Genomic DNA, 12,965 nt, shown 5'->3' with positions numbered 1-12,965 from the left:
GCAGCGGTTTCAGTATCAGAAGGCCTTTTAAGCATTTCGACCTTCGCAGAAAAGAGGGCCAAAGCCGTTCTTGGTAGCAAACCACCAAGCCTCATTAATGTGCTTTCCGAGACACCAATCGTGGGTGATGAAGGTAAGTTTGAGACCACGATTACCGTCACTCTTGCACTCCCAACCTTGAGTCCAACAGTTTAGGTTATCCCTGATGCCATTGCAAAATGCATCCCCGGCAACTTCTTCTCCGATATTCTTTCCAGTAATGGTCCACCTGTCCAGGTTTTGTCCCGGTGGGTTGCCGCCATTGACAGGTCGGAAGTCGCATGTCTGATCCCAAGCCAGAGCGGTCGGGAGAGCGAGAGCTAGTACGGTTGAAGGTCTCATGGTTGAAATTGGTGATTATTGATGAGATTGCGATGTGGGTGGAGGTTGTGCGATGGAATGAGGATGAGAAGTGGGTTTGATTGCTTGTGAGGTGAAGAATGAGTAGCTTGCTTTCCTGTTTCTCTCTCTTGTCCTTAAGATTCATGTCAGACTTTATAGTTGGGGAGAGTCTCTCTTCCCTCTCTAATCAATGAATTAAAATTACCGCCTCGTATAATTGAAGCCGATGGATCGCTCGCGTAACGTTTATGTCTACACCGCTGCAACTCTGGCGTCTATGAGTTAATCCTGAATCCTATGATCAGTATGGAACTCCGTACGGAGTATACCATGAGGTTTTCTCTCAAGGAAATGTGATTCGAGACTCCAGACACGGAGTATCACTTGCCTCACCGTCCCAAGTTGACGATCTTCCTACAGTGACGATCACACCTCGGAATTGACCCACTGTGACTGAGCCTCGACCGAGACTTACCACGAGGGCCCCATTGGCTTCAAATCCAGGACAGAAACACTGCCTCCACTTTATGAGAATTATACTCCCACGCGATCGACATATGAAGCTCCTGTAGGGTACGATGATTTTCTTCACTGCGATGATGCTCGGTCTTAATTGCAATGTAGGCAGTAAGAGCAAATACCGATGTCTTAGGAAAGCAATGTAAATGCTTTTTGAACTGTCTGGCGCAATCACTAATTATGAAGTTACTATAGATCCTCGCAGTTCAATGCGTGTTTTAAGTGACCTGGCTCGTGATACACCGGTGACCATGTAAGTCACCTTCTATTGGCGAGGACGCCGTTGTTAAGCTAATAGATCTTAGTACAAAGCCTTCTGCCCACCTCTACAATCACATCAAGGTTTTCTTCTGGTTTCGTCGTCGGCTTCTGCTTCTGCTCAACCAGATTTCCAAAAAGATCCTAAAGCTTAAAGATATTATTAAGATTAAAGTATATATACAGATAGAACTGTTATTATATATAGGCTAGCTTTATTATATTCTATTATGTTATAGCTACAACTGCATACAGTAGTAGCTTAGCATAATATTAGTTAATAATAAACACTCTAGTTTAAGAGTTCTTTACCAACCCAGTATGGAGATCCACCCAATTCTAAATTATACAGCCTTGTATATGTAAGCATGCATTAGCGCCCCTAAATTGAGCTATCAGGGTTAAGCTGACGTGAGCTATTTACCTGGCCTGGTGACTGCTGAATGTAGTTAAAATGGACGAGACGCCCGCTGCTCTTGCAGGTTTCTCTTATCAACCCGTCATCTACGGCCCACTGTTCCGATTCACTGAAGGAAACATGCCACCAAAATCGGGCCTCTTTCATGACATCGCTATACCCCTTGTCGGCAATGTCGCACGTCATCTCCGCCAAGAGATTAAAGAGCGCCTTGAACACGATCCCATATCCAATACATTTCTTTGCAAACTCTGCCGGCGCATGCTCACTGAATGGTATACGACAGGGTTGAACTATTACCCTCGTGATATGCACATTTCGTGGCATAGCTTTTGCGAAGCATTGGGCAAAGACTGTCAGCTCTGCTGGAAAATATGGCGTAGGATCAGGCCCACCCCGTTTGCCAATGCCCGGGATTTCAAATCTGAAGGCTTTGCAACTAGGTCATATTCTACCCCTTGTGATGGACTGTATCTTGTGGCCCGTGGAACCAACCTTGAGAACCCTGGCTCACAAATAGATACTGGCTTGAACATAAAAGTAATCCCAGGTAAGAACTTTTTGAATCATGCATAGCTGAGGTTCTCATTAAATGAATCCCATCAAACCAGATGACATAACATACTAACTAGGCTGGTAGACACTACTGAATTGCATCAACTGAAAGAGAATCCCTTGTCACCAATGATAGTCACCCGCCTCCTCGAATGGATAGATACCTGTCATCAGCACCACACTTCTTGCAACCTCCGAGATCATAGATGGTCCAGCCTTGGTTTGAAAAACACTGTTCCCACAAGACTTCTAGACCTCAGTAAACCTGGGAGCTGGTCCCTGAGAGTGACCGACACAGAGACTGGCTCGTACTCAAAGTATGCCGCACTCAGCCATCGGTGGAGGGAGAACATGCCCAAACTGAATATGGAGACGTTCCAGCAGTATTGTTCTGGGCAAGCGGATGAGAAACTCCCAAAAGACTATCAGGACGTTATTACAATCTGTCGAGCGCTTTCCATTCACTATCTCTGGATCGACTCCTTATGCATCTTTCAAGACTCCCCCGAAGACTTTCGCAAAGAAGCCGCGACCATGGCCGAAGTGTATTCCAACGCCCTACTGACCTTTAATATCTGTTGGTCGTCAGAGTCAGCTGGTTGCTTAGGGCCACGAAACGTCCGAACCATTATCCCTGAAAACATCATCCGCCTCGAAATGAACCATCGAAGTCCTCCACACCCGACTCTATCAGCCTGCCACGGTGATGCTAAACCAGCATTCAGTGTATCCGGGCCTTCAGAGTGGTCAATAGCTGTTGAAAATGCTCCGATAAATAAGCGAGGATGGGTATTCCAAGAACGGCGCCTTGCTTCAAGGATTGTCTTCATAGGAAACGAAGAGTTATATTGGCAATGCAGTGAGACAAAGGCGTCTGAAAACTCGGATTTCTCATCCGATACAGTTGACAGCTTTTCCAAAATGCTCTTGGATCTTCAACCCAACGATTACCTCACCACGTTCTGGCCTCAAATCATCGAGCATTATACGCTGCTAGACCTTACTTTTCAGGAGGACAGGCTTGTTGCCTTGTCGGCCATCGCAAAGCTGACGGCACTCCAAACTGGGAACCAATACCTCGCCGGGCTATGGAAACAACGGCTACTAATTGATCTGCTTTGGAAGCCTGCTAACTCAGTTCATGGTAAGCCGCGAGTACCGCATATAGCTCGTATGAACTGCGCACCAAGTTGGTCATGGGGTTCTTGTCCTGTGCCCGTTACGATGGAGAATCTTACTCTTGAGAGCTGGGGATTCAAACCCAGGAGTGTGGACTATGAGCTAATACCAGGAATGTATCCCCTCACTCACCTAAAGCAAAGCAAAGTCATTCCGGAGGGCGACGATATATTCGGTCAGGTTAAATCAGCTAGCTTGGACATATCCTGCTTGTTGATACCTATCCAGCCCGCTGAAGAAGCGGACTGGGATTGGCGTATCGAGTCCTACGAGATGTCCCGCATAGGGTTTACTCTAGCCTCTGTGAACGATAGGAGACAGGAAATGCCGGCAACGGAACACAAACCATATTCTCGGCATATGCTGACGCTTCACGGCTACGTGTACCTCAGCTCAGCATACGATGCTACGTCGCCATGTTTCCTTGTACCACTTATCGTTGACCTCCAGACGGGTCCGCCTGATGGCTCAGCGCAAACTCACGCGTTAATAATACAACCAATCCGGGCCCAAGCGAGCCGTGGTGGGTCCGGTGCTCCAGTTCAAGAGTATATACGGATCGGCACATTTCACCTTGGTGGTAATTGGGATAATGACAGGTTTCAGTTTCGACGGTTGGTATTAAGCACGCTTAGGAGACAGCTCAAGTTGGCACAGGACTCGACAGGCGACTCGGATGTGACGGGCGCATTCGAAGACGCACTTTGTAGTCGCTTGGATCATTGTCTATTTGCCATCGATCAGGAGCGTATTTCCTTCGACAGACGCGGCTTTATCGTGTCTTTACCCGCACCCTTGCTGGATGGACAGAGTATTACTCGCTTGGACGCAGGGTCATATTTTGAAGCGAAGTGGTCCACGATAAGGCTAGTGTAACGCTCTTAGCACGTTAAACGACATGATTTACAAAACAAAACTACTTGTGCTGCAAACTCTGCCTATATCGTCTTACTTCAAGATGTGCATGTGTATATAGCTATTGATGTGGGGACTTTAAAATGTTAATAAAGCATGTTTCTAAGGTGTAGCTTAGAACTTAACACAAGAGGTATGTAGTGGAGGACCAGAGAAGAAAGCCATTGTTTGTTTGGTAAATTTGGATGTTATTCATCCAGTCAGTTTGGGACTATCATGAGTTCATGAAAATCGTCAAAGTATCTTGATGACTGAATTTAGAACACAGGTCAGGATGGACAGCCGTGGCGATTAGGCTCACATGCCAGGGAGTTTCGATTTGCGCCGCGGACCTCAGCGGCGCAGCACAGCAAGACAGCGCTACGCTGTATGCGGCAACTTTTCGGATCTTGGACTGAGAAAGTGCGGGTAATTCGGCCTGCAAGGGCCTGGGGTCAAATGAGAATAACAACAGGGTCTCCACCACCCTGGTAATCATTACCTCACATTGTACATAGTCGTGGTGTAAAGGTCGGCCTTCCCGACAATGGCGGAAGACTCCCTTTAAAAATCCGGACAATTTGCCAATCAGGCCAATTCCATCAGCTGCCCATCTGCAGCCACTAGGTTATAGAAGCCCGGAACACCGTGCAGTCCATGAGACTGACTACCTAACAGTAGTCAATGGCGTGAATCCCGAGGTCACATACGTAACCGACGCTTTGGTGTAACAGCTCCGGATACACGCGGGAGACCGTTGATAATTAAAGAAAGAAAAAAGAGAACAAGAAAAATAAGGATTTGAGGAGCCATATACTTCCATAAACTATGATTCTTGCTGTGGATGACACAACGTAAAATGATTGTAACGTCTTTGTATGTACATTATGCGTAATTAAATCCGTCTCAATAGTGACTAAGCTACTCATATCAGCGTAGTATGAAAGACCTGAGCTGACATCTTCATCAAAACTGGAACCGGGAATATGATATAATAACTTGACAGGCAACATAAATAATCACCAAACTGGCCTGTGAAAGATGGGATGATCAAGGATTGTCTTCCTGTCTTTACCTCGCGAACGATAACAGCCCTGATTATATCGTCTATGTCCTGATTTAGCAGGCGAGTAATTCACGATTCGTATGGAATCCTATGTCCTGAACTTTCTATTCGCTAGAGTTGTGGATGATTGGTGGAAAAGAGGGTGTTGCGTCGCGAAGCGGTGGTTGACCGGATGGTAATCCACGTTCGGCTTTTATGGCGACTTATCTTACCCTTTTGTGCTATCTCAGTGGCCTTCCTCTGTACGAAGTTCCTGGTACTTGAGAGGACTTTGTGAGTCTGACGGTAGCCGTAAGTTTTCAAGTCCGTCTTTGGCCGCCTCGTACCCTGTAGCCAAGTAGTCCGCTTTCCCTCCTATCGACACTGAACCACTTAATGCCAAATACACATGTTGCCCCATCCAGGACGTCAACGTCGGTGGACCGGCGTATATGCGTAGAAATCCGACAATGACACCAGATATTCCGATAACCAAAAATATGTATGCCGCCACAAGGTAAGAGCCTGTGGCTTCCGAAGTACGAAAACCAGCATAGTAGGGATATTCAATATCGCCGTAATAGTTCCAATCAGCCCAGAACGTATACTCAGGCCCGAAAGGTTGCACGCCTGACGGAACAACTCCAATAGCTGGATACCTATGGTCGTTCATAACTGAGTATACAGCGGCCGTCATCATAGCCCGCACAAAAACACTAACGCCTTCGAACACCGATGTCTCTTCGCTGTCAATGACCGCATCAACCCAGCTCTGGAAATGCACCATGGCAGTGCTCTTAAACTCAGGTGCAGTGTAGTTGTTTGCGAATATCGTCAAAGAACCTGAGTTGATATTGTCGCTATACCTTTCTGCTAACCGAGAGCAGTCGCCACCCGAAACAAATCTCTGAATCTCTGCCACAGCGTAATGTAGGTGATACGTTAAGCGGCGCGCTACGGGCTTGCGCTCTGAGCTCTGGCTACCCTCGGAAGTACCGTTGTACCAAGGCCCGAAGCGTGCCCACTGAATTTGGACCTCCCCTGGGCCATTTGCCCGATAGTCGACCACAGCGCGATCTGAATTGTTGAACCAATTCCTGTTGGATGTTTGGATTCGACTCCAACCACCGTGGTTCGAAGTCATCGTGACGGAACCTTCATCTTCTGTCAAGTTGGCCACCAATACAATCTCGCGGGAGACTACGCGCCCTTCATCGAGAAGGTGGAAGGTGCCTGTACAGTTTGCCAGACTAGTCATCGTAATACTGTATGGTGGATGATCGAAATCGATACTCTTGAGGTGGTCATGAAAGAAGCCGCGACTGTTGTTGCTTTGTGGTGCATCGCCCAACCACGGACTAGGCGTACCAGCGTTGAACGCCTGTACTGGGGCAAGGCTGACATTGAACTGTTCTTGATTGAGGTTCTCGACGGTAATAATTTCCACTTGGGAAATGCCAAACTTGTAGCCAATCGACGCCGCAATGCTCAACAATGACAAAAGGTAGCGTAGAGTTATGAAGCCAGGAAACCCGCGTATGCCATAAACTAGTGGAGCCCGGGGTTGTGAGTTGAGGTAACGACTATAACAGAGTCCAGCCTCACGCCTCGTTTGGCGACTTGACCACCAGTCAAAAAGATGGAAATAAGCCTCTTGAAAGCCATATGCGAGGAGTCCAAAGCCGACACCAACAATAGCTAGCCAGGTCTGGAAACTGAGCTGGGAGCCGCATCGAAAGCGGCGCTGTGTCGAAAAGCGGGCACGTCCCTTCAACTCTGGGGCCGAGATTGCGTTCAATCCAATTAATATCAGAGTAACACCGCCAAAGAAAAGTGCGAAAAGAGAAGGGAGTCCCAGAAGCCGAAGTTGTGAGAAGATTCTCATTTCAGAGGGGGGGGCAACGCTTTCAATGTCTCCGTGCAGATATGGATGGGATAACGGAAATAAAGATATAAGAATTTAGCTGTGCATAGTCCACAAGCGAGTTAGAATGGAGTTGAGTCACGACGCCCGGTTTATGAGGCTCAGATGGCTTCAACCACTCGAAGCGTGGGGTGTAGGTGAGCTATAAATAGGCCATAAAGATAGCCCTTTTAGGAGAACAACCATTTTAGTGTAATTTGCCGGAACGATAGGTAGCAAATCAGGAGCTGACATGTTGCAGGAAGTGGCTTGGAAAGGATTCTCCGAGGTGGAAACAAGGGGCAAGGCTTTGTCGCCTGCTGAGCCTTGGGAGCCTCTGTAAGTAAGCACAGTCGGCCCACATCCAAGGGTATACCGGGTTGGTTATTGCTGACTCATTCTCCACTGCTCCATCAACCCCTCATCATACCATGCCCCGTAAGACAAACAATTATCTCCCCACTACAACTTCGTTATGTCCATTACTGCTTCAAACACCTCTGTGTGTGACACAGGCCATCGCGCAAACCATGGAAGCATTTGGAGCTGCTGTGAACGTTCTCTCAGTCATCGACTTGTCGGCCAAGGTGGGGTTGCTGTGCCTTGAGTATGCCAAGGAAGTCAAAAATGCTCAAACTGAGATCGCACGACTTCATAGAGAAGCCGTTGACTTGGAAAGGGCTTTGAGCGATATGCAACCGTTACTTGAAGGCGCACATAAAGAAAAGCTCAAAAGCTCTCAACGATTGAACGGTGCGCTGAAAGACAGTGTCATACAACTCCAGATGTTAGAAAAGAGACTTCATGCTTCGACGTCTCGCAAAGCAATGAGCAGAATCGGTCTTCGCGCTCTCAAATGGCCTTTCGAGAGTAAAGAAGTAGATTTATTCATCGGTAACCTTAGGAAGAACACGGAAATCATCATACTGAGTTTGCAAGTCGATCAAACGTTAGTCACAATGTATACCTCCAACATTGCTTCCAATGCTAAACACATCGTTAGGGCTCTTCTTCTTGAGATTAACTCTGGCTTGCCATCTCTTGATCAAAAATGGGTATTGAGCAGACTTCAGATAGCTGCGGGGGCATCTTTTGACTCACAAGCCGAGGAACACAACCCAACTTGCCTGCCGAACACTCGGGTTGACCTTCTTAACCAGATATCCGAGTGGGTCAGGGATCCCAGCTCACAGAAACTATTCTGGCTCAACGGTATGGCAGGCACTGGAAAGTCTACAGTAGCTCGAACACTTGCCCATTCATTTGCTCAATCTGGTCATCTCGGTGCCAGTTTCTTTTTCAAGAGAGGAGAGTTCGACCGGGATGGCTTATCAAAGTTTGTTTCAACCATATGTGCACAGTTGGTTGAGAACCGACCTGCTCTCGCATTACATACTAAAGCCACCATCGATTCTGATCCTCATATTTTTGACAAGACTACACGAGAGCAATTCTCTAAATTGATTGCGCAAGCTTCGTCTTCTACCACTGAAGTCCCCCAGAACTCAAACCCTATTGTCATCATCATCGACGCCATTGATGAATGTGTTCGGCAAGAAGATGTTGAATTGGTCATTCATTTGTTCTCTCATCTCAAGACTTCGCGTTTAAAGGTGTTACTCACAAGCAGGCCTGAACTGCACATTCGAACAAGCTTCAATTTAGTTCAAGGAACCTACGATAGTTTTACCTTGCACGAAATACCTCGCCTCACCATTGGTCACGACATTTCTACTTTTCTGAGCCATGAGCTAGCCAAAATCAGGATAGATTACAACGTTGGTGTATCCAAAGATCGACAGCTGCCACCAGGTTGGCCCGGTGAGCTCAAAGTCCAGACACTTACAGAGATGGCCGTTCCTCTTTTTATCTTCGCCGCCACTGTATGTCGTTTCCTCGCCGATCGGAGACTAGGAAGTCCCAATGACGAGCTTGAAGAGGTCTTACAATATCAAGCAGAAAATTGGACATCACAGCTTGATGCAACATATCTGCCAATTCTGAACAAGGTATTGTTTGGACTAGGTACTAAGCAAAAGGAAAAGGTCATTACCCGATTTAGAGAAACTATAGGCTCAATTATAATTCTCAGAAGCCCCCTTCCAAGGTGTGCGCTTAGTCGTATGCTTGAGCTGTCTCAGGATGGTCTCGATGGACAGTTGGACATGCTTCATTCAGTTCTAGACGTTCCGCGAGACGATTCTCCCGTGAGGATATTCCATGCCTCCTTCCGCGACTTTTTGATCGACCCAGAAAAGAGAGGAAGCTGGTTTTGGATAGATACGAAACAAGCCCACCGTTATATAGCCTTGCGCTGTTTGGATCTGATGGAAACAAACCTGCGAAAGGATATCTGCAACATCAACAGACCTGGGACCAGCCGTTTCTCAATTCAGCAGCAAGTCGTTGACGTGTGTCTTCCGTTAGAAGTACGGTATGCCTGCTTATACTGGGCTTATCATATGCGCCAAGCAGGAATGATACCTGAGGATGATGGAGACGTCCATAAATACCTATCCCGACATTTTCTGCATTGGCTGGAAGCCTTGAGCCTGACTGGATTTAGCTCGTGGGGTCCAAAAATCATTCAAGACTTGCAATCAATCCTTCCAGTAAGCACTCATGCAAAGAACGCTCTGCTGATGTTGTGCTGACCAAAGCCCAAGTTAGAAGGAAGCACAAACTTGGCACAGCTTTTACAAGACGCCATGCGGCTGATTCTTGCCAATCTGCCAATCATCGACTCTCACCCTCTTCAACTATACTCCTCCGTTCTGGCATTTGCACCGAAAAACAGTATCATACGACAGCTTTTCCAACACCACATGCTGCAACTCTTCTCACTCGTACCGGAAACGCAAGACGATTGGGATGGATGTCTCCAGGTCTTAGAAGGTCACGACAACTGGGTAACGTGCGTGTCTTTTTCTGGAGACTCCAAAATTTTGGCATCTGGTTCCAACGATAGAACTGTCCGCCTTTGGCTCGTCGATAGTGGCCAGTGTTTGTGGGAGCTTCGGGGCCATGAACGACCCATAGTATCTGTGACATTTTCACAAGATTCCAAATTATTGGCATCCGTGTCCCAAGATGGTGATATCCACCTCTGGTCTGTTGACAGTGGGGAATGCATCAAGGAACTCAACAGACATGACGACTCGGTGACTTCTGTTGCGTTTTCGTTTGACTCCAATCTTATAGCTTGTACTCGCCAAGATCAGACTGTGATGCTCTGGGAAACTGGCGACGAAGGGCCTTCACAAGTGTACCAAGGACACGAAGGCTGGGTAACAAATGTGATTCTATCACCGCAATCTGGACTGGCCGCATCTTGCTCCGATAACATCGTCCATATATGGCAAATTGCCAATGGCCAACTATTATGGGACCTCCGTGAACACACTGACGTAGTCACATTGATTTCGTTCTCCCGCGACTCAACGTTGTTGGCAACATCCTCTTACGACAAAACTGTGCGGGTCTGGCGAGTCGACAACGGTGACTGTGTCCAGATATTCAGACATGAGGCTACAGTGAAAGCCTTGACATTTTTTCCCTCTTCAAAACTTTTGGCTACAGCCATATACAGCGAGATACAGATTTGGGACATAGCCAATGGCGAATGTATCCAAGAGCTTAACGGTCACCTTCATTGGATAACACACCTCACCTTTTCACCGGATTCAAAACTTATGGCAAGTGCATCTGAGGATGAGACTGTACGGCTGTGGCAGGTCTATGACGGTGAGGAAATTCGGAATTCGAATAGTTCCGATGGATTAATGTTACCATGGACTGTCTCATCTAACCGAGCGCTTATGGCATCGGTCTCAAATGATGCTGTGCAGCTTTGGCGCACTAACGATGGCGAATGTACACAAAATCTGAAAGGACACAACGACTCCATCTTATCAGTTGCATTCTCCCCCGACACAAGGCTTATAGCATCCTCTTCTTACGATGGTACTGTTCGGCTATGGAATGTCAATACCGGCGAGTGTACACAGACGCTCGAAGGACATGTGCGTTTCGCAACGTCAATGGCCTTCTCGACAGATTCCAAACGACTAGCAACCAGCTCGTGGGAAGAGTTCATTCGATTGTGGGACATTGACAACGGTATTTGTACGCAAATCCTGGAGGGCCATACCCAATCTGTTACTGCAGTGGTGTTTTCATCCGATTCGAAACTGATAGCGTCCTCTTCTCACGACAGATCTGTCCGGCTGTGGGAGGTAGATAATGGCCGGTGTATACGAATATTGGAAGGTAATATGGGTCCAACCACCTCAGTTGCCTTTACTTTTGACTCGACGTTAGTCGCATTGGCTTCTCCTTCTGACAGCTCGGTATCAGTTTGGCGGGTTGACAATGGCGAGTGCTTACAAAGATACACATGCGATGCTAATCGTGTCAATTCGATTGCATTCGCCGCCGATTTGACGCTTCTGGCAGGCATCTCGGATTTTGGGACCATTATAGTGTGGCAAAATGCATACAGCCATCCTATACATGAACTCACTGTCAGCGCTTCACCGTCACATCTTGAGTTTGAGCCGGGAAATGATCATATAATTACAGACACTGGTTCTATCTGTATTCACGCCCCAAACTTCTCAGGAGACAGTACTACGCACGTGCCAATTCCCCATTCCTGTGGATATCATATGAGCGGTGATCGATGCTGGCTCATGTGGCAAGAAAGCAAAGTTCTTTGGCTACCGGTCTCATATCGTGCTCACCGCTCGATAGTACTTGGATCTACGGTTGCAATTAGTTCTACGTCAGGAAAACTCGTCATATTTAGGCTTCCTGATGGAGAGCCCCCGCGATGAAAACAGACATTCTCTCGGCATACAGACTTCCAAGACATCTGGCTTATAGGATAGAGTGATGAGACCCGATTGATTTATAGTAGAATAAAAGGTAGAAGTTGAAGTTAAAGGGAAGCAAGTAATATAACATTCGTTATGTTACAGACAAGCCACAGTGATTCTCTGGCATATAGAGGAGACATTAGCGCACAACGGGAACTCTCCTACTCCATGCTTTTTGTATTGTGATCTAGTGCTGGGTGGAAATATTTCGTATGGAACTAAGTTGATCATTATTGAGATGAGACTTCTTCTCGGGTTTATATCTTTGGATGAGTTCATCGGTACTTGAAACTTTAAACCTAAGACCTTCATTCTAACGATCTGAAACCTGGAGGGAAGGGGAATACTCGTATTTTCCACCAAGGGAGAGAATTGGGGCTTTCTTTTGTGTAGAGCTGTTCAATGCGCAGGAATTGTAAATAATTTATATTTCCTACTGGCCCTATGAGACACGTTATTCCGGGTTTATTAACACTATCTATACCCTGTATAGGAGACTTTCGGGGCCCATGGCCCTCGGACGACAGATACATATACATACATAAGCCAGATGGCTAGATAGATGACCCACCTTGGAAGCCAAGGACAAGCGTCTTAGGCTGTCTCCTTCACCACTTATTTTATCTCCAACCCAATCTTCTCATCAACCAAGTTGTTTCGAATGGTAGGGTATAGTAGGGCCGATCAGAGGGGGGTAAAATGTGATAGACTGGAGAGGAAATGGTTCTACTTGGTAGGGGCCTGTTTCAATACCTTCAGCTTCATACCACCAATCATCGATCGGCAGTCCTTCGTTTGTGGAATCATACCAAATAGAACACGGCAACTACGTCAACGAGGCATCGTGGTGTAGCGCTTACGTGTTTCCGTGTTTTGGCTTTCGGATCCTTTCGATGGCAAGGTGGACGCCCGAAATTCACTATAAAAGAGCACTAG

At 47.0% G+C, this 12,965-nt stretch overlaps 5 protein-coding genes across 5 annotated transcripts; 2 read left to right on the top strand and 3 right to left on the bottom strand.

Moving 5' to 3' along the window:
- Positions 1 to 27: 27 nt before the first annotated feature.
- Positions 28 to 485, bottom strand: B0J16DRAFT_396039 (uncharacterized protein; the record flags this gene model as incomplete). The annotated part of the gene is made up of 1 exon (XM_046132231.1): positions 28 to 485. The coding sequence occupies exon 1, from the start codon at positions 379 to 381 to the stop codon at positions 28 to 30; it is 354 nt and encodes a 117-aa protein (XP_045987890.1). The 5' UTR covers positions 382 to 485.
- Positions 486 to 1,587: 1,102 nt separating this feature from the next.
- B0J16DRAFT_370012 (heterokaryon incompatibility protein-domain-containing protein) lies at positions 1,588 to 4,327 on the top strand. Its single transcript, XM_046130329.1, has 2 exons — positions 1,588 to 2,126; positions 2,217 to 4,327. The coding sequence occupies exons 1-2, from the start codon at positions 1,613 to 1,615 to the stop codon at positions 4,184 to 4,186; spliced, it is 2,484 nt and encodes an 827-aa protein (XP_045987889.1). The 5' UTR covers positions 1,588 to 1,612; the 3' UTR covers positions 4,187 to 4,327.
- A 56-nt stretch (positions 4,328 to 4,383) lies between these two features.
- Positions 4,384 to 4,838, bottom strand: B0J16DRAFT_336319 (uncharacterized protein). Its single transcript, XM_046127198.1, has one exon. The coding sequence runs from the start codon at positions 4,701 to 4,703 to the stop codon at positions 4,440 to 4,442; it is 264 nt and encodes an 87-aa protein (XP_045987888.1). The 5' UTR covers positions 4,704 to 4,838; the 3' UTR covers positions 4,384 to 4,439.
- Positions 4,839 to 5,356: 518 nt separating this feature from the next.
- B0J16DRAFT_87432 (uncharacterized protein) lies at positions 5,357 to 7,345 on the bottom strand. Its single transcript, XM_046134615.1, has one exon. The coding sequence runs from the start codon at positions 7,132 to 7,134 to the stop codon at positions 5,497 to 5,499; it is 1,638 nt and encodes a 545-aa protein (XP_045987887.1). The 5' UTR covers positions 7,135 to 7,345; the 3' UTR covers positions 5,357 to 5,496.
- A 249-nt stretch (positions 7,346 to 7,594) lies between these two features.
- On the top strand, positions 7,595 to 12,162 carry B0J16DRAFT_87428 (WD40-repeat-containing domain protein). Its single transcript, XM_046134614.1, has 3 exons — positions 7,595 to 8,101; positions 8,156 to 9,764; positions 9,819 to 12,162. The coding sequence occupies exons 1-3, from the start codon at positions 7,683 to 7,685 to the stop codon at positions 11,985 to 11,987; spliced, it is 4,197 nt and encodes a 1,398-aa protein (XP_045987886.1). The 5' UTR covers positions 7,595 to 7,682; the 3' UTR covers positions 11,988 to 12,162.
- The last annotated feature ends 803 nt before the right edge of the window (positions 12,163 to 12,965 follow it).

Source organism: Fusarium flagelliforme, assembly GCF_020744385.1.
Source record: "Fusarium flagelliforme strain FIESC 12 MPI-CAGE-AA-0113 chromosome Unknown B0J16scaffold_2, whole genome shotgun sequence".
NCBI lineage: Eukaryota > Fungi > Ascomycota > Sordariomycetes > Hypocreales > Nectriaceae > Fusarium > Fusarium flagelliforme.
Note: the sequence above shows the minus strand (reverse complement) of the source record. Positions and strands in the feature narration are given on the sequence as shown.

What these genes read in the sequence shown, in the direction of transcription:
- B0J16DRAFT_336319 (XM_046127198.1), bottom strand. Translation starts at nt 4,703, where the DNA reads ATGATTACCAGGGTGGTGGAGACCCTGTTGTTATTCTCATTTGACCCC.
- B0J16DRAFT_87432 (XM_046134615.1), bottom strand. Translation starts at nt 7,134, where the DNA reads ATGAGAATCTTCTCACAACTTCGGCTTCTGGGACTCCCTTCTCTTTTC.
- B0J16DRAFT_87428 (XM_046134614.1), top strand. Translation starts at nt 7,683, where the DNA reads ATGGAAGCATTTGGAGCTGCTGTGAACGTTCTCTCAGTCATCGACTTG. An exon ending in AGTTTGCAAGTCGATCAAAC is followed by an intron (nt 8,102 to 8,155) that starts GTTAGTCACAAT and finishes ACACATCGTTAG; the next exon opens with GGCTCTTCTTCTTGAGATTA. An exon ending in ACTTGCAATCAATCCTTCCA is followed by an intron (nt 9,765 to 9,818) that starts GTAAGCACTCAT and finishes CCAAAGCCCAAG; the next exon opens with TTAGAAGGAAGCACAAACTT.
- B0J16DRAFT_370012 (XM_046130329.1), top strand. Translation starts at nt 1,613, where the DNA reads ATGGACGAGACGCCCGCTGCTCTTGCAGGTTTCTCTTATCAACCCGTC. An exon ending in GAACATAAAAGTAATCCCAG is followed by an intron (nt 2,127 to 2,216) that starts GTAAGAACTTTT and finishes CTAGGCTGGTAG; the next exon opens with ACACTACTGAATTGCATCAA.